The sequence below is a fragment of the Phalacrocorax carbo genome, chromosome 22, assembly GCF_963921805.1.
Source record: "Phalacrocorax carbo chromosome 22, bPhaCar2.1, whole genome shotgun sequence".
In the NCBI taxonomy this organism is placed as follows: Eukaryota; Metazoa; Chordata; class Aves; order Suliformes; family Phalacrocoracidae; genus Phalacrocorax; species Phalacrocorax carbo.
Genome location: NC_087534.1, coordinates 3,568,339 through 3,585,908, shown reverse-complemented (window position 1 = coordinate 3,585,908; position 17,570 = coordinate 3,568,339). Strand labels below are relative to the sequence as shown.

At 40.4% G+C, this 17,570-nt stretch overlaps 1 protein-coding gene across 1 annotated transcript in view; it reads left to right on the top strand.

Annotated features, from left to right (window-relative positions):
- The window catches only part of MYOM3 (myomesin 3), a 28,808-nt gene extending 11,454 nt beyond the window's left edge, over nucleotides 1-17,354 (top strand). The window contains exons 14-37 of the mRNA XM_009515142.2: nucleotides 183-310; nucleotides 893-1,076; nucleotides 1,950-2,124; nucleotides 2,751-2,872; nucleotides 3,540-3,727; nucleotides 3,891-4,017; nucleotides 4,500-4,678; nucleotides 4,755-4,869; nucleotides 5,140-5,296; nucleotides 5,693-5,802; nucleotides 6,287-6,331; nucleotides 6,462-6,598; nucleotides 8,220-8,364; nucleotides 9,606-9,665; nucleotides 10,649-10,716; nucleotides 11,007-11,117; nucleotides 12,170-12,257; nucleotides 13,343-13,381; nucleotides 13,915-14,020; nucleotides 14,840-15,003; nucleotides 15,644-15,680; nucleotides 15,797-15,819; nucleotides 15,910-15,965; nucleotides 16,683-17,354. Coding sequence (XP_009513437.1) covers nucleotides 183-310; nucleotides 893-1,076; nucleotides 1,950-2,124; nucleotides 2,751-2,872; nucleotides 3,540-3,727; nucleotides 3,891-4,017; nucleotides 4,500-4,678; nucleotides 4,755-4,869; nucleotides 5,140-5,296; nucleotides 5,693-5,802; nucleotides 6,287-6,331; nucleotides 6,462-6,598; nucleotides 8,220-8,364; nucleotides 9,606-9,665; nucleotides 10,649-10,716; nucleotides 11,007-11,117; nucleotides 12,170-12,257; nucleotides 13,343-13,381; nucleotides 13,915-14,020; nucleotides 14,840-15,003; nucleotides 15,644-15,680; nucleotides 15,797-15,819; nucleotides 15,910-15,965; nucleotides 16,683-16,982 — 2,864 coding nt within the window. The 3' untranslated portion in view covers nucleotides 16,983-17,354. The remainder of the gene's footprint in view (nucleotides 1-182; nucleotides 311-892; nucleotides 1,077-1,949; nucleotides 2,125-2,750; nucleotides 2,873-3,539; nucleotides 3,728-3,890; nucleotides 4,018-4,499; nucleotides 4,679-4,754; nucleotides 4,870-5,139; nucleotides 5,297-5,692; nucleotides 5,803-6,286; nucleotides 6,332-6,461; nucleotides 6,599-8,219; nucleotides 8,365-9,605; nucleotides 9,666-10,648; nucleotides 10,717-11,006; nucleotides 11,118-12,169; nucleotides 12,258-13,342; nucleotides 13,382-13,914; nucleotides 14,021-14,839; nucleotides 15,004-15,643; nucleotides 15,681-15,796; nucleotides 15,820-15,909; nucleotides 15,966-16,682) is intronic.
- Nucleotides 17,355-17,570: the final 216 nt, after the last annotated feature.

Below are 17,570 nucleotides of genomic sequence, written 5' to 3'. Positions count from 1 at the left end.
TATCCTAAACAGCACACGGCTTTCATAAGAATCTTGGTTTGCCTCTGTGTCCCCAAAGGGTTTAAGTCTCCTCCTTTATATTGAAGAATCTTAGTTTATAGTGGGGAAACATAATCCATTGTAAAATACTTTTTTTCCTGCCATGTTATAACTAAAGCATAGCCTATTCTGACTTCCCATAGGACATATTAAAATTCCCTTGCCACCCACCAATGTTCATGCAAGTGAGGTCAGAGAAGACTATGTGGCTTTGGCCTGGGACGAACCAGATCCAAGAGGCAGAGAGCCACTGAAGTATTATGTGGAAAAGGTAAGAAAATTGTATCGCATAGAAGGGCAGTTGCAGAACAGAGAATAATTTCTTTCTCAGATGGTCTATAGCACAGGCAAGGCTATTCGCTGTGTCGATACCTGGAGAACTACAGCCTCAAAAATGGCTTGCTCAGCCTCTCTCCGGCTCCACAGTTTACTTGAGCTATGATCCTGACTCTTGACGCCAACTCAAGTGGTGATGATTAACAAAGAATAAACCAAGTTAAGTTTTACACCACACAACAGGAACAGAGCTTTAACAGAAAGGCTGTTCCTGCCCTGTGGACCCTAAGGTGTGGAAAGGTTGTGAAGAATGGCACAACAGTTCGCTCTCCTGTTCCCCACTAATCATTTTGCTGACCAATCTCCTTTCGTACATACTCACTTCCCACATGCTGTACTATTTCTGCTGCAAAGGGGCCCTCTGTTACCAAGGAATAAAAATTTGGGTATTTCAACAAGAAATACATCATTTACGGTTTTTGTTTATTTGTCTTTTAAACTACTTTCCTTATTGCACAGGAGGGTCTTAAGCTTGAGTAACAACATGAATTGTAAATCATCGCCTTTTTCCTTACAGTCGATTGTAGGCAGCAACTCCTGGCAAATGGTTAATCTGGATATGCCAGTTAATTCCCCAAGATTTGCACTCTTTGATCTTGTTAAAGGAAAATCATACTGTTTCCGCGTGCGATCTGTTAACAAGTATGGAATCAGTGAGCCATCCCTGCCCAGTGAGCCTGTAACTGCTGGAGCAAAACTGGGTAATTATTTCATTAATATGCTCTACACTAATGACAGGGAAAAAGGAGATGTACTATGAAAGTAACGCGTGGGTTCCCCTGCCCCCCCTTTTGCTTAAACTTCATGGTATATGATTACACAGCAGTTGCTTTGATATCAGGAAATCTCTTAAAGCCTTAAATCCTTGTTTAATTACTTTGCAGTTGGTCAGTGCAGTGTAAATCTAACCAAGAGATGACGGGGGAATTACATTTAATAAAATAAGAAATAGTTGAAGCCTGTGCTTAATCCAAGCGTGCTTCCAGCACTGCTAAGGGGGTTCTTACACAGACCAGTATTGGGAGGAGCGATAGGACTGCTGAAAGAGCCGGTTTCTGGGCAATTCAGACACAGCAGCAGTCTTTGCAGCACTGGTTTGATTTGTTTTCTTCCCAGACTGAGCTGACAACAGTAAGAGATGCAAAGGCTCATGCCCATGTTTCCCTTAGGCAGAGAGATGAGCACTCACTCTTTATTTGCTTATGTTCTCCCATATTAAAGCTGCCCTAGTGTTCATTCATACCGTCTTTTGGTTTCATGAGTGAAGCAGGTCCCATTTCATAGTGGAGTCTCAGCAGAGTTACCATGTGAGTCTCTCCAGAGAAGGTTAAGCAGGTGTTACTCTGCAGAAATCAGTGGGCTGTAAGGGAGGGGAGTATGAGATATGGCAAACCCAGGCATTAACATACAGGCTGTAGACTGGGACAATGTCCATGGTATTTTGCTCTAATTTGAAAATGATGCACCAGAAAAGGTGAATAACTTAAACAGGCCAACTCATTTATAATATTTTTTTTAATCCATACATTTTAAAACCCCCTATTTTTGTCTGTTTTTTCTTTTTTTTTTTTTAGCTACTCTGCCTCCACCATCTCAGGTTTTAGCTTTCAGAGACACCAAGACATCTGTTGTTTTGCAATGGGATAAGTTAAAGGATGATCTGGAGCCTCTTGGCTACTACATATATTGTCGGGAGACTGGGACAGAAGAATGGCAAACTGTCAATAATAAGCCCGTGACATGTAATGAGTGAGTTCAGCTATTCTACTCCACTGAGAGAAGACAGGGTGCCAGCTTGGATTATTCTGTTTATGGCTGGAGTCATATTTCAGATAAAAAAAGAACTTTCTTCTCTGAACATACACATGCACGCACATGAACACCACGTCCTCTTTTAGAATTAAGTATTGCTTCAAGTCCCACTTTTATATCCAAAGCCAGACTGACAGCAAAGTCTGCGTGTATCTTCATCCACTCTGGATCTGCAGAAGGTAGATAGACCTTGTGGCACCAGCAGAACCACATTCCATTTTTTCGCTTGCTTTCCAGTAGAGTAAGTTTGTGTCACTCACACATAGGATTTAGAGTACCTCTCTGGCTGTGGGGGTCACATGTCAGGCAGAAAAAGTCCATTAAAAGGTCCTATTTGTTGTACCAACAATGCCAGCCAGCAGGGTGACACCTCTCTGTCTGATCTATACTTATTGTATGATTTATTGGTAGCCATTTTATGTGACACAGTGCACTTTAGTTTGTAATGGCAAATAACAATTTTGTAAGTAACAATACCTTATTAAAATGTATTGCTGTTGGTTCAAAAGACTGTTTACCTGTACTTTGAACAATCAGACACAAACAGTAATTTCCTCTCCTAGATTTACCGTTCCCGGGCTGCAGCCTGGAAAAGAATATGTCTTTTGTGTGAAGTCTGTCAGCGAGGCAGGACTAAGTGAAAGCTCCCCAGAAACAGATCCTATTGTCGTAAGGCCAGCTATTGGTAAGTGGTAACATGTGCATGCACATACACACAGAAATTAAATCCTATCTATCATGCATAGCTGTTTTTACATGTAGTGGTAATAACGTTGAGCAGATAAGCAAAGCAAAGCAGCAGGGAACTGATTTTCTTGTACCCTGCATCTTCTGTCATCAATTATCCTTGTCAAGGGTGGACAGAGGTAATTAGCATTTTGACTTGGCGGTGAGTTACATTTTCAGTGTTAATTTGGCGCTGGTACAAGTGACCATTTCAAGTGCTCAATTACGTTGGTATCTTGAAATCAGCGTTGTGAGTTTCTCCAGGGCAATTACAAAATCCTACCAACCACATTAGCCAGGATCTATCCCTCCATCTTCTCCATTTTATTGACCCATTGCTTCCATCTTTTCTGTTAAACAAACCATAAAGCAACATGCAAGAGAGAGCTGAGACTCATCCGTGACTTTTGCTGTGACTTCCAAATAAGAATCTGGTCATTTTCACACACTTTTACGCTGCAGAAGTGGTATTAGGGGGTCTTAACACAAATAGAATCACATCTGGTAGGAGCACACAGAGATTTCCTCAGCCCAGTTCATCCAGCACCTACACCTCTTCTCCTGATCCCTAGATCCCAAACCTGCATTGAATGATACCATGTTTTCTCTCTCCCTTTGCTGCACAGCTTGCCCATCAGCACCACACGGGTTTGTTCTTCTAAATTGTGGGAAGACTGACATGACCATTGGCTGGAAACCCCCGAAGCGCAAGGGTGGAACAAAGATTCTGGGTTATTTCCTAGACCAGCATGATACATCTGAACTAGATTGGCATGAAGTCAATATTCAGCCAATTCCTCAACGAGTTTACATGGTATTCATTTCAGATAAAATACTGTCCTTCTTTAAGCACAGTAGGAACGGTAGCTATAACAAGGGTGGAGCTGGTTTCTAGTCTAGAACTCTCTTCCAACCCTCACAAGATTATGACCATGCAGGGCTGTACTAATGCTCTGTTTGCACTTCTGAACCCAAAGGTCAGCAACCTTGAGGAAGGTCACCTGTACGAATTCCGTGCCTGCGCAGTGAACATGGCTGGTGTTGGGGAAGTATCTGAACCCAGTGACTTGTTCAGGTGTGAGGAATGGACAATGCCAGAACCAGGTATCTCTCATGTAAAAACAAGAGCCAGAAAAATATTACCAGGTATACTAGTTATCTCCTCGCTCTTCTATGAATCCAAGGGACTTCTGAAAACCATAGGTCTGTATAAGGGTGTCTCCTGCTAAGGAAAAGCACACAAACACCTCGGGGGAAGGTCAGGTTCAGATGTAGGCTGTTATATCTGCATTACACAGATACAGCACCCAGGTATTTTTAATAATGTTTCCAGAAAATGAAGAATCTGGATCTAATATCTTAAGATCTTTGTATATTACACCAAATCAAATAACATTAAAGCAGCTGACGCGTATTTTTTTCTAGGACCTACCTCTACAGTTAATTAGCATAGAAAGCATCTCCTACAGACCCACTATTCACTCGTTATCTTAAAACTCTCTGCTTTCTGATGACGAACCCAAACAAAGTGCACCCAGTCGCATTTTTTAACGTTACTGTTTCACAGCCTACCCTTCTTTGAACAGGCCCTCCTTACGATGTCAGGTGCACTGAAGTAAGAGACTCATCCCTGAAGCTACACTGGGAAGCACCGTTGTACACTGGAGCAGGTCCAGTAACAGGGTATTATGTAGACATGTGTGAAGAAGGGTCAGAGGAATGGAAACAAATAAACAAGCAGTCCGTAGCCACCACGCACATGAAGGTCTGTATATGCACTTAGTATCCAAGTGTTGCTTCTCGTTTAGTCTTACATGAATTCCTGTCATTGTTTCCTGCAGGTTTCAGATCTAGAGACAGGGAAATGCTATATCTTCCGAGTAAGAGCACTGAACAAGGCTGGAATTGGACCTCCTTCACTCCCCTCAGATCCTGTGGTGGCCAGAACCAAACCCGGTAGGAAACTAGAAGTGATGAGATTGTGCAAGTTTGTAAATACTATGATGATTCCAGTAAAAAACTGCTTTATGAAGCATCAGCTACATGTTTTGTAGCAACAAAGAACCGCAATCAAACTAAAGATTAGCAAACCAAATTGCCTGAATGAATTTACTCTAGCTGTACACTGTCTTTTTTTTCTTTTCTTTTCTTTTTTTTAGATGTCCAGAAGCTAAGCCCTGATCTGTTTTGGTAAGGAATGTTTTCTGGGTTTTTTTTCTCATACAGGCACAAATGAAATTGAACTTGGGGTCGATGAAGAGGGTTTCATTTACTTGGCTTTTGACGCTCCTGAAAAGAATGACTCCTCTGAGTTTATCTGGTCAAAGGACTATGAAGGACCACCAGATGCTGACAGAGTTCGGATTGAAGAGAAAGGCAATAGGTGAGCATATAATGCACACTGAGACAATTAACTGTGACTGTCAAATAAAAAACACATTAAACACTGAGAAAAATGTGAAGCCAAACGTTTCCGTCTCCTTCCAGTATTCAGCTAAAATACATATACACAACAGAACATCTGCACATCTCCGTACCTGATTCTCAGCTCCGGTGGCCATGAAATGAGGCATTCAGCGCAACCTTCAGGTCACAGAAGGGAAGCGCCAGCCATCATATTGCTAATCTAATGTCTTTGCCTTGATCCTCAGTGACGCATATAAATGACAATGAGTGCGATCTTTGATGTTCTGGGTGTATCAAATGCGTGGCGCTCTGGTACAGAGGGCATAATTTTTGAGGAAAATATAATTTTTTAATTATTATTCTTATTTCTAAGATCTAAGCTTATACTGAAAGAGCCATCAGAAAAGGATCTGGGTACATATTCAGTGGAGGTCACGGATGTAGATGACGATATCTCTGCCAGCTGCACTTTAACAAAAGAAGGTAAAAACCAGTAATTGACAAGAACAAAAATCTAATGTGCTATAATTTTTTAATATTAAATGTTTAGAGGAAAGTTTCTCATAGAGGAATAGTAAGTAATAATGATAGTGGCATCATTCGAAAGATGTTTCACATTCCTTGCAGGCTCAAGAGCAGTTTCTTTTACAGCCCCCTGTGAAAAGATTCCATGCTCCTGGAAGGTCGTTTTTCCATTACAGCTCAGATTTCACACACAGCTACACTACCACAGTGATTTAAAACTTCTTTAACATGGTTCTTGAATTGACACAGCCAATATTTTATACAGACATAACTAAGAATTATCTTCACAACCTTTTCTAGTCCTCCCCACTATCGATGTTTTGTACTTATCTTCTTTTTGCCATAAATAAAGGTCATTAACACATTAATTTAAATTAATACAATGAATTTGTTCTGACCTCATTGTATTAATCTAAATGACTTGTTATTTTCTGCGTTTCAGATCTGGACAAGTTATTGAAACGTAGCCATGAAATCAGGAACCCACGTAAGTTGACCCAGTAGGAAGCTGCTATCATAGGGATAGACTCTGAAAGGGGAACCCTGGCGTAACTCTGGCTGAGCCAAATTCTGTGGTTTGCCTGTGAAATTCCCCTCTGTGGTTCTCTGTTTTCCAGTGATCAAGCTGATATCTGGCTGGAACATTGACGTTCTGGAGAAAGGAGAAGTGCGGCTGTGGTTGGAGGTTGAAAAGCTGTCACCAAATGCAGAGCTGCATTTGATCTTCAATGACAAGGAGCTGACAAGTACTCCAGTATGTTTCATTTTGTTTTGAATCCTGACTTACTTCCCCCCTGATGAACAGGTAGATAGAGCAAACGGGTACACTCCCAGTTTTCTAAATTCCCATTGGATATTTTGATGTGTGTTTTCGGAAGATTCTAGGGCTTGGTTTCCCACTGTGCATAAACAGAAAGCCAACTGTCTGACTCTCAAGCTGTCCAGTTCTAGCACCAAGCAAGGCTGCAGCATCGACGCTGTTAGTTCAGCACGGTGTAATATTCCTCTGTGCTACAGCCAGCAAAATCTTCGGTGGTAACACTCAGAAAATGTCCCCTCCTTATGCAGCTTTCCTGTTACCCCCTGCTCCTGAGAGGCTGCCTCTGACAATCCTCCCACAGCAGAGACTTCCCTTTTATCAGGGAATTTTCTGACAACAAACCTCAGCCTTGTATAAGTCATCTGATACTACAAATGCACCTGTGCTGGACAGACAGCTTTGTTTCAGATGAACAAACGCAACTCATTTCAATAGATGCTAAAGAAATACCATCTCTCAGAATAAGACATGGTATTTTTCTTCAGCTTTACCAAGCAAAGCTGCAAGCTTTCCACCCTATCTGTTTGAACTGAATATGGATAAATCTCATGCATTCTAAGAGCAGATGGAAGTGATTTAGTTCTCAGTCTGAGGCACTGGAAATAACACTGCATCATGTGTTACAGTGCACTCCAACCTTCTGATGCATTAAAAGAAATGTTCTAGCCTCTTCCTTCTCTTCCCATATCAAGTTAATATTGTAACATTGAAAAACTATGTGGAATGACAGGACCAGAGGGGAGAACAGTTGAGAATGAAGAACAAGATAAATCATTTGCCTGTCAGTTAAATGCAGCGTAGCAATGCCAAGATAACAAAAAGAACAGATACAACAAAGGGATAGGACTAGGCCAAAGAATTTCAGAGCTGTTATAGCAATGTTGGGGGTTTTTTAAGCAATGTGTATCAAGTTTATTGAAGGCTTTGTCTAGTTTAAGAACTGTCTTTCCTACACTGGAGAACTGACATGGTTATGCACACTTACAAAGTACCTGTCAAGCGCTTTGTAATGATATTTGCTTAGAGCAAACAAGGCAGTAAGGCATAATGATGATCTTTATGTTTAAGCATCTGGCAGGTTTCGGGGTGTATGTTTAAAAGGTTCAGTAGTGCTTGCATGATGTCAAGAGGGTGGCAATATTACTCATCATTGCCCAAATATGCAATTACATGCCACGTGTAATTAAGTGCAACACTTCTATTATACTAAAAATCATACAGATTCTGGTAAGCTGAAAAGTCTGTCATATCCAACAAGAAAGAACATACTGTCTTATGTGGTTTTAACAAACTTTCTCCCAGAGAAAAGTTCTGCTGTAAGCAATTCTGCTGTACCTACGTACATAAACAAATAACAGATTAATCCCACAGTACAGAATCTCAGAGGGCATTGGCTTCATTGCTCCTGTAAGACGAGGGAGGTATATAAGGACACATATATAAAAGGACTGTAATGTCTGAGTGTTGTAGAAGATGCTGTACCAGGATCTGGCCTTGAAACAGTTCCACTGGGGAAAAACTATTCAGCTTATTGTATTTCCTTTGTTTTACACAGACACATAAAATAAACTTCGTCAAAGGAAAAGGTCTTGTAGAACTGATAATCCAGAATTTCTGTGATGATGATAAAGGGGCGTACACAGCCCAGCTGCAAGATGGAAAAGCTAAAAATCAATTCACCCTACTTCTTGTGGATGAATGTAAGTGGAAATTCAGGAGCAAATATAGACTGCCATGCTCAGTGGAAAGTTTTCTAGGCACTTAAGGCCCCAAAGTATTTCCGACAGTTATAATGGCACACTGAGAATGGGGAGAACAAATATGTATTTCTGCACATTTTAAGGTCCAGGAATCATGTAAGAAATTATCTGAATTTCTCTTTAACATAAATTGAAGCTTTTGGTCTTATAAATAGGGCCTTGATAAAAATGTTTTGCTAAATCAAAATATCCAGTGGAATGCTTAGTTATTTTTTTCAAATGTTTTACATATTATCTTGCTATGGCAAACCAACTGTGTCTTGGCAGCAAACTGCACGATGTGTTATTACATGTACTCATTTACCTCAGGACACTATCGGGTTGAAAATTTAGTGTATTTAACAGCTGGTTAATTGCATTAAACTGAATGCAATAAAGAAGCCAGTGTCAGCTGTACTTGAGGAGAAGTCCAAGGAACAAAGCAAGCTCAGCATGAAACATAGAGGGTCCTTGTATATGCTAGTACAGAGAACCTTTTTTAATTACGCAAAAATGGAAAGCAAGAAGATTCTCAAACACTTCCCCATAGAGTGTCTGTCTCTATTTTCAGTTCTTGCAAACAGTTCGCATTCAAGTGACCTTCTAAAGCTTCCAAACTTTTTGAATGGAAAGTATCTATAAAATGTCAAGTCTACTTGACTCCCTTTACAACTGGGGGAGAGAAACAGGCAGTTTTACAGAGTGATTCAGCACATGAGAAGTTCAGAATATAAAATAAGTTTGATGAATTGTGCTCTAAAAGTGCCCATTTTTCTCTACTGACAATGAAGGAAGTAAAGATAACTAGCTACATGCGGTTGTCTAAAACAGAGGTAAATTCTGTGCTCTCTGCCTCCTTCTGTGTTTCTTACTTTTTAAAAATTTTAATTTCAGGTTTCTAGCCTACCTTTTTGTATGGTCAAAACTCCTATTTAGTTCCCTAAATGCATAATGGTCAGGTCCTCAAAGACAATTTTGTTTTAAGGAAACTAAATGTTAGGTTCTGAGCAACCAGTACAATGAAGGAACGATGGTGCTAATCCATTCAGGGTTCCCAGCAGGGACCAGAGGTACCTCATGCACTAGATATAAACAAATATCACAGCTCTAAGGATAATACCTTTCATGATCAGAAATTTCTGAAGTGTTACACTGAGATACAGTGGGGAGTTTGTTGACTTTAACCATCGCTCTTCTGCCAGGTTTTGCTAAAGTTGCAGAGGAGGCTGATGCAAAACGGAGACAATGGAAGAAAAAGCAAGGTAAGATAAGCTGAGGATTAACGACTTGCCAGAGCTATGCCAACAGGACGGCAAGCCCTGAGCAAAGCTATTTTACTCACTGCTCTAAGTACTTTTCTTTATAATCTTTTTTTAAACGTATTGTTTAAGCTGATTAATATACTAGGATCAGATTCCTTATATTAAGATACTCTGCCCTGCTCTTAACAATCAAAATAATTTATTCGGTTTTAGCCATGCTAGCCACAAGCCTCAGAATAGCTCTTCTGCATCAGTGCTGTAACACTGAACATTTCTGAATTCTAAAAATTGTCCAATCTGTCTATATACCATGTAATTAAGATCCACTCACTTTCCTTGCAGAAAACAGGATTCTCTAGATGAGTCTAAAAAGAACCAAGCATTCCACTTTCAGTTTATCCTCAGTCTTATATTCATGAGTAAGGAAGTTTATAAAGCAGTTTCAGGGAAAAAAATACTATAATTGGAAAGGTGATCCCCTTCTAGCGAGGATGAAAATATTCACCTAATAACAACTGTGATACCACACTAGACTCTAGGTCCAGTCGCCTGTCTTCAGAGATGTCTAGTATAAGATGAAAGTACATATAAAGTAATCTTCCCCCCAGTTTACCCTCCCAGAATCAGGAAGAAAATCAGAACGTACACTGGTTTTCTGTTCTATAGCAATTCACCTGCGAAATACCTATCGACTCCTACGCTGACTTGATGCAAAGTACAGTCATAAAGGACTGGTTAGGCAGCATCGTTAACTACATTTTGAGGTAGGATTCCTCAACAAAGATACGTTACCTAAGGACACTGCAAAACCAGCAATAATGATATGCTCTAAACTGTGGTGCTTATGGCGTGCAGAGCTCGGCGGCGCGAATCCCCCCCCGCAGCCCGCGCTGCTGGATCCACCGCTAGATGGAGGCATTTCTGCGGATAACGCCTGGGAGCTGTGGGAGGGCCCTGCAACCGCGATCTGTTCTCTTTTATAGGTCCACATTTTATAGAGAATTTGAAATGGAAGGTTACTGAGAACTGTGAAGTACTCCTTACCTGCAAGGTACATACAGCTATGCGATGCAACTGCACAGCCTGAATTCCTTCAGCATTAAATTTTAGATGTGAATTTTAAGGGAAGGGTATGACCAGTGAGACTCCAAATGCTTATTTACAGTCCAATGAAAGTTAAGAGATAGTATATCTTGGACAGAATTTTTAATTAAGAAGGAAATTTCTAAGATTCTGCAACAATCCTCTAATGCAAGGGTTGTTTCATATTAGAAGGACATGCAGGCATTGAGAAATAAAATGCATTTGGGACTCTGACTTCTAAATGTTGACTTCAAACAGGCGACCAACCTGAGAAAGGACACCAGCTTCCAATGGTTCTTCAACAGGAAAGCACGAGCAGGTGGTGCGTTTGATCCACAGACTGGGATAGGAACTCTTCGTATTAAAAAGGTGAAAAACACAAAGCAACTCAGATGCTTTGGTGATCCCATGAAAATGCAAAAAATATGGATTGATCTTTTTAACATCCAATGCGTGGTTTAGGTAGTGCCCACTAAATGAAAGAAATGGAACAAACACTGAGAAAAGCACAAAAGGAGAAACGATTTAATGTCATAGTCAGATAGAGCTGAATTAGAAATAAGACACTTTTAACAGTGAGTGGCTGTTGAAAGTTTAACATGTCCTGAGTGGCTAAAAAGAGAAGTGTGGGCTTTTCAAGTATTCTGACCAGGACTGGATGCCTACTCTGGAGATGATTCAGTAACAAAAAAAAAAAGTTACTGAGCTCATTACACAAGTAACTGAATGAAATTTTATGGCTTGACCTACAGAGAAGGCCAGACAAGCTGATACGATGCCCCTTGTCATCTTAACTCTGCCACAGAGAAGATACAGCTGAAGAAAGGGAGCTTGATGGGGCAGTTAGAGTTTTAGTGCAATCCCTGCGTGGCTAATTTGAATCTTTTTTGGGTCTGATTTTTCATCTTAATTTCAAACAGCTGAATCACCTATAGAAAACAGGTAAGTAAATGTATGCTCACACAAGTCTGAGGACCACCAGGAGCACTGCAGGCTGGAAGTCAAGAGCACTGGCAAAGCAACACGACAAAAATTTATGGAGCAGCGGGGTTTGATCATCACTGATCACAGACATATACCCGTATCTCAGACCATGAAGGGCACGCAGCGGTACAGGGTGACTGAGGGCAAAAGCTGAGATACTGACTCCCCATAACTGACCACGTATCAGTTCATAATGAACCAGGCCCTGTTCGAACCTTTCAAAGGAGGTTCTGGGGCGAGTTGCCTTTTCTGCCCTCCTTTCTGATCCGTCCAGCCAAATTCATTGGGAGGGAAGAAGAAAATCTCAGCTTTCCCCCCTTTTCCAAATCCTGCCCTATTTCAATGATATGTGAAATTTCTGTTGGGAGGTGTGTGGGTGTGTTTGGTTTGGGGTTTGGGGGGGGGTGGTTAATAAATATCACGTATGTATTTGCTAGATAACGAAAGCAGATGAGGGCCAATACAAAGCACTTGTTTCAGATGACAGAGGAGAGGACTACACCCAACTTGATCTCACAAAAGGAGGTAAGACACCCCTGTATCAGGCAATAATACACATTCACACCCCTGCCTGGGGTTAATTTTGGATTTAAAAACAAATTTCATAACTTTCTACCACATTGTTAATTATCATAGTACCTACATGCTTTTTATAGGGATTAAAACCTGCATAAAAAGATACTGGTCAAATATAAGGAATTTCCTGATCTACTATGGCATACATATATTTATGCTGATTATTTTAAAAATCACAAGTATTTCATGTGAGATTGGAGACATAAACACTCTGTGTAAACCAGTTCCCTATTCTGCAAGAATTATACAGGGCCCAACAAACAGAATAAAAGTCTCCTTTGTATCTGATCTCACAGCTTTTTTTTGCATCTGTCTATCCTGTACCTCATCTGATAATCCACAAATGACTTTTCACTCCTGGAAGTTCAGCTAGTACTCCAAAGCATCAGGAGAACAAACTCCCATTTCCACTCTGCATCTCCCACCAGTGAAAAAAAATCTAGGCTGAATTACGACAACAGAATAGTTGTTAAAGACAACATCAAGTGGAAAAACAATTACATGTTACTGCAGATTCCTGCTTCACTTTCCGGTGTTCTGAATATGCTCTGGAAATTGAAAAAGAAATATGCAGTTCTGACATTCTAATGTAATTTACATCTATAGTAATTTATCAAGCTATGACCGCATTATAAATTCTGTCAAGCACCACAGGTAAAAGCTCAGTAATGTTTCAGTCACTTCAGCTCAGCATCAGTCACAAGATTCTGCTTCCCAAGATTAAATCCTACCCTGACATCTGGAACCTATCATTTAAACCTGATACATAAATCTGCTTTCTGCGAGGCAGTCTGTTGCACACATTGAGTGCTAAGGAAGACAGAAGCATCTAAATTTAGTAAGAAATGCCCAGCATCTAAAAATAAATGAGTCAGTGGCAAAAACTCCATTCCAAGTAAGCTTTGCAACAGAAAAAGACAACAAATAACTGCTAGCTGTAATACATTCTAAACATAACAAAATTAATTTGGTAGATCAGATGTGATTTGCTAAATATTGTATTTATAGACACTTAAATCTTTATGTCTTTGCAGCCTTTGAAGACCTTCTCAAGGAGCTGTGTAGGATCAGTGGTACGTCATTTTCTCATCAGCTGACACAGTAATAATGAAAGGGGAGAAAGGTGAGGTGCCACGATCAGAGCCAACAGCTCAGGGGCTGTCCCTGGGTTTGGAGCAAGTACGATACCACCCATTTACTCTTCCTTTAGTATTAGAAGCACCTTCAAACTGTCAAGGAGGACAGTGAGTAAGTAAACCCAGGGACATAAAACCCTCTGCACTTACAAATTAATTCTGTGACCTTTACGTGCCAGCAGCCTGCTCCTTGTCACATCCCTTGCTATGTGGATTTGGCCAAGTTGTACTATTTCTATTAATGAGCTGTATATTCCAGACCCAAGTCTCTAGAAGAGAGGCTGACATTTTTCCACCAGCTTCTAAAAGATCCAGGGTCTTCAAGAGGTAGAACACCATCCTACTTTCAGCTAGCCACGTTCTCTAGAGAGAAATGCTAATAGGTGGCTTGGGCTTTTGTTTGCATAACATGTAAAACTGTGCATTCTTGAATGTCCTCCTCAATTTCAGTCTTTCAATTATACTATTAGCTCTTTCTGCTACACCTCTGAAAATCCAGCCTACTGAAGAAGGCATCAAAATCTACACGGATGTGAAGTACTACACAGACTACATGAAAACAACTTGGTATCACAAGTAAGTCGCCAGAAGATATTTGCAAGACTTCGGGAGTCCTGTTGCTTGTAACTGTTTATCATTGAAATTAAACATGTTGGGCCTGAGCCTGTAGCTTTTTAAGGCAATGGTAGATCTATCTGAGTAAGGGCTGAAAACCACAATTCACTCTGCGTCCTGAAACTTGTCTGGGAATTCCAAAATAAGCAGTCATGTTATTTTTATCTTAGCACCGCAGAAATATTTAGAAGTGATCATCATTACTGGAATAATAATGATGCATATAAGGTACTGCTCAGTCACAGCCACCTTGGTTACAGACAGGAAAGGAAGCTGTTGCTTTTTTCAAATTCTTTATTTCTACTACTTTGTACTTCCCTAAACCACTCTATTCCCCCTCTCTGAATAACAAATATTCCCAAACATCATAAAATTCCTTCCAAGCACTAGCTAATTTAGCCTCATAAAGTCTTCATAAAATAGAGAAACGGTGTTTTATTAGACACCACCTACATACGTTTATATGAAGGCCAATTTTTAATAACATTTAAGGGCTAAATGCTTACAAATATTCAACATCTAAATCCCATTTAATCTCTTAAGTAAGAACTAAGAGGTCTTTTGTAGAGTTTGTAGACCTTTGGCAAACTGCCTAAAAGCACAGCTAGATGCCCCATGAGATTTTCAAAAGTGACTGAGTATGTAACTCTCCATGGAATTAACAGTGAGGTCCTGACTCCCACCCTCTTATATCAACAAGTATAGGTCTAAAAAAAGTTAGCGCTCTTATTTATACAGCTCTACTATATACTATTGAAATGATATCATTTGTTTACATAGGGAGAAACAACTGGAAAGCCGTGACAGACTGAAAGCTGGGAGCACAATGAATCAGATCTGGCTTCACATACTGAACCCAACAGATGCAGATAAGGGAAAATACACCCTGGAGTTATTTGATGGGAATAGCTCACACAAACTGTCAACTGACTTGTCTGGACAAGGTAGGCTGAGTCAAACAAAACCGTCATAGGAATGAGATATACCTCAGCTGCTTTCCAAGATTCCTTCAAATCACGGGCAGTGATTCCCCTCTCCCTTATTTGAGCTGGAGGCACAGTTCCATGACAGCACACTACGAAATTGGGTTAGGAGGGACAGTGAAGTGCCCACAGAAGTCAGAGGAAACATGGGGAGAGGAGAAGTGCACAGCAGAAAGGTCTGAAGCCTTGAGGGAGCCTAGCTGCCATAGCGCAAGGCACTCCTGGGCACAGGATGAGTGAGAGGGCAGCTGCTCCTGCAATGTGCCCAATTCCTCGTAGGCCAACAGAGCTTACTGGTGGCATCTGGGAATAGAGAAAGTGGCTTCAGATTTCCAGAGACTTTTCCAAACTGTTTAAAATTGGGGTTTTTTTTTCCTCCTCTGGTCTTCTCTTTAGAAAGAGAATACTAGACCTCACTTAATTTCAGTAGTACATAAATAGATTCAGATCTCCTAAGGCAGTTACAGATACTGTCTAGATGATAGTTATACATATCAATGTGCACAGATACCTGTAATTCCAACACTTATGCATTGTGTTAAATTTAGTAAGTCAAATGAAATAAATGGCAACTTTCCCTAAACCTTTTCATTCCTTGCAGCCTTTGAAGATGCCCTGGCTGAGCACAGAAGGCTAAAGTAAGTTCCTACCTAAATATTTTCACAGCTAAATCTATTTTGAGTGTCATATCCTGTATTGAGAATACAATGCCTAATAAATAAAACCACTCAAATTTTGTCTCTCTCACTTTCAGGGAAGCAGCAGTAGCAGAAAAATGTAAGTAAATCACTTTCTTTCCTTCAGCAAAACAAAGCCAAGTGCTACACTGATAAGTAAAACTAAAAGGTCATATTTGTTCATTCCCAGGTCGTGCCAGAGTTGTTCAAGGTCTGCCAGATGTTGCCACCATCATGGAGGACAAGGTAACATTGATTAACTGTTCATATAATTGGCACTTGCACAGACTCAGAAGAATAACTGATGAGGAGAAAACTACTTCTTGTCCCCTCCTGTATGTTCCCAGGAGCTTTTCTGAGCTTCTGCAATTGCCAGAGGTGTGAAGTGATGCTCTCACAATGCTTCTATCAGCCCTATATTGTCGATGGTGCTTCCAAACACGCACGTGCTGCTGCACATAGAGGTGCTCTTTGTGGCACAGCCCTCCTTCTTGGAGATTTTGGATATTACTGCTTCCTAGGTCTGTTTCACAGCCAGACCCCTTCTGTTGTCTTCCCATTTCATAGGATTAGACTAAGGCCTTTAAGTGCTGGACCTGATTTTCCCATTATATCAACCTGCTGCTTACATTTCTGAGTCACATTCCCCTTTACTGGTACACAGGCAGAACAAAAATCCTGTAAAGTCATTGCAAATTCACCACGTGCCTATTTAAGTGTCATTTTACAGTGTAAGAAAGCTATAAAAAGACAGTAGCACAAATATGAGTCAGAGCCAGCAAATTCAGTCAGGTTAATCCTGATTATACCGGAGGATATCAGGAAAAGGAGTAGACAGTCCTGGAATCTCACCTATTGAAAATTTAAGAGAATTGGGTTTTATATTTGTTAATTTCTCACCAGCTGAATTTCCTTGCTTATTTATATCTTCATAATCTATTTCTGCTATCTGTTTTACAATAGACCCTGTGTTTAACTTGCTGTGTATCTGGAGATCCTTACCCAGAAATCACTTGGTTCAAAAACGAGAAGGTTATCGTCTTTAAAGATCGTTACAAAATGGATGTGAAGGGGACAGTTGTCACAATCACCATAGAGAAAGTCTGCAATGAAGACACAGGAAAATACAGCATCTATGTCAAGAATAAGTATGGTTCTGAAACAGGGCAGGTTACTATCAGTGTCTATAAGCACGGAGAGATACCAACAGGAATGGAAGAAGAGGAAGTCCCAGGTGGGATTATAATGAAAAAGCCTAAATGAATTAGTCAGTTATGACTCATCGAATTTAGAAGGAATCCTTTGGATTCCTTTTAGTGTCTCTACCTTAAAATTCAGGCTCATGCCTCTACTTTTATTTTAGTAATATTTTAGTATTTTTATTTTGGTAGTTAGAAAATAATTTGCGTGTGTGTGTGTGTGCGCGCGTGCATCCGTACACATGCATGTTCACCTTACAGAGAAACTCTTTTTTAGTAAATCTGTGTGGTAAAAACCAGACAATTCACATATGAGAACCAGCCTTTCAGCAGAGCTTTTTCCGTAGTAAATCACTACATGTTACTGATTATCTTCTAGCTGACATATGCTTGTATGTGTGTGTGTGTGAATTATTAAACTTACACCCTTGGTGACACCTCAGCACTGCTGTCATGTTCATTCCTCTTGAAATCAGTTGGCCTGTGTGTGGGAAGTTAGGAATTTTCCTAAGGACTGCGCTGAATCAGGGCCTTGAAGCATGGACTTCACAAACCTAAGCCACATGGGAAGGAAACAAGGCAGTGACATTCTCAAGGCTTGGTCCTTTACAGAAGAACACATTCAGCTTCTACATATACACTGACACGCAGT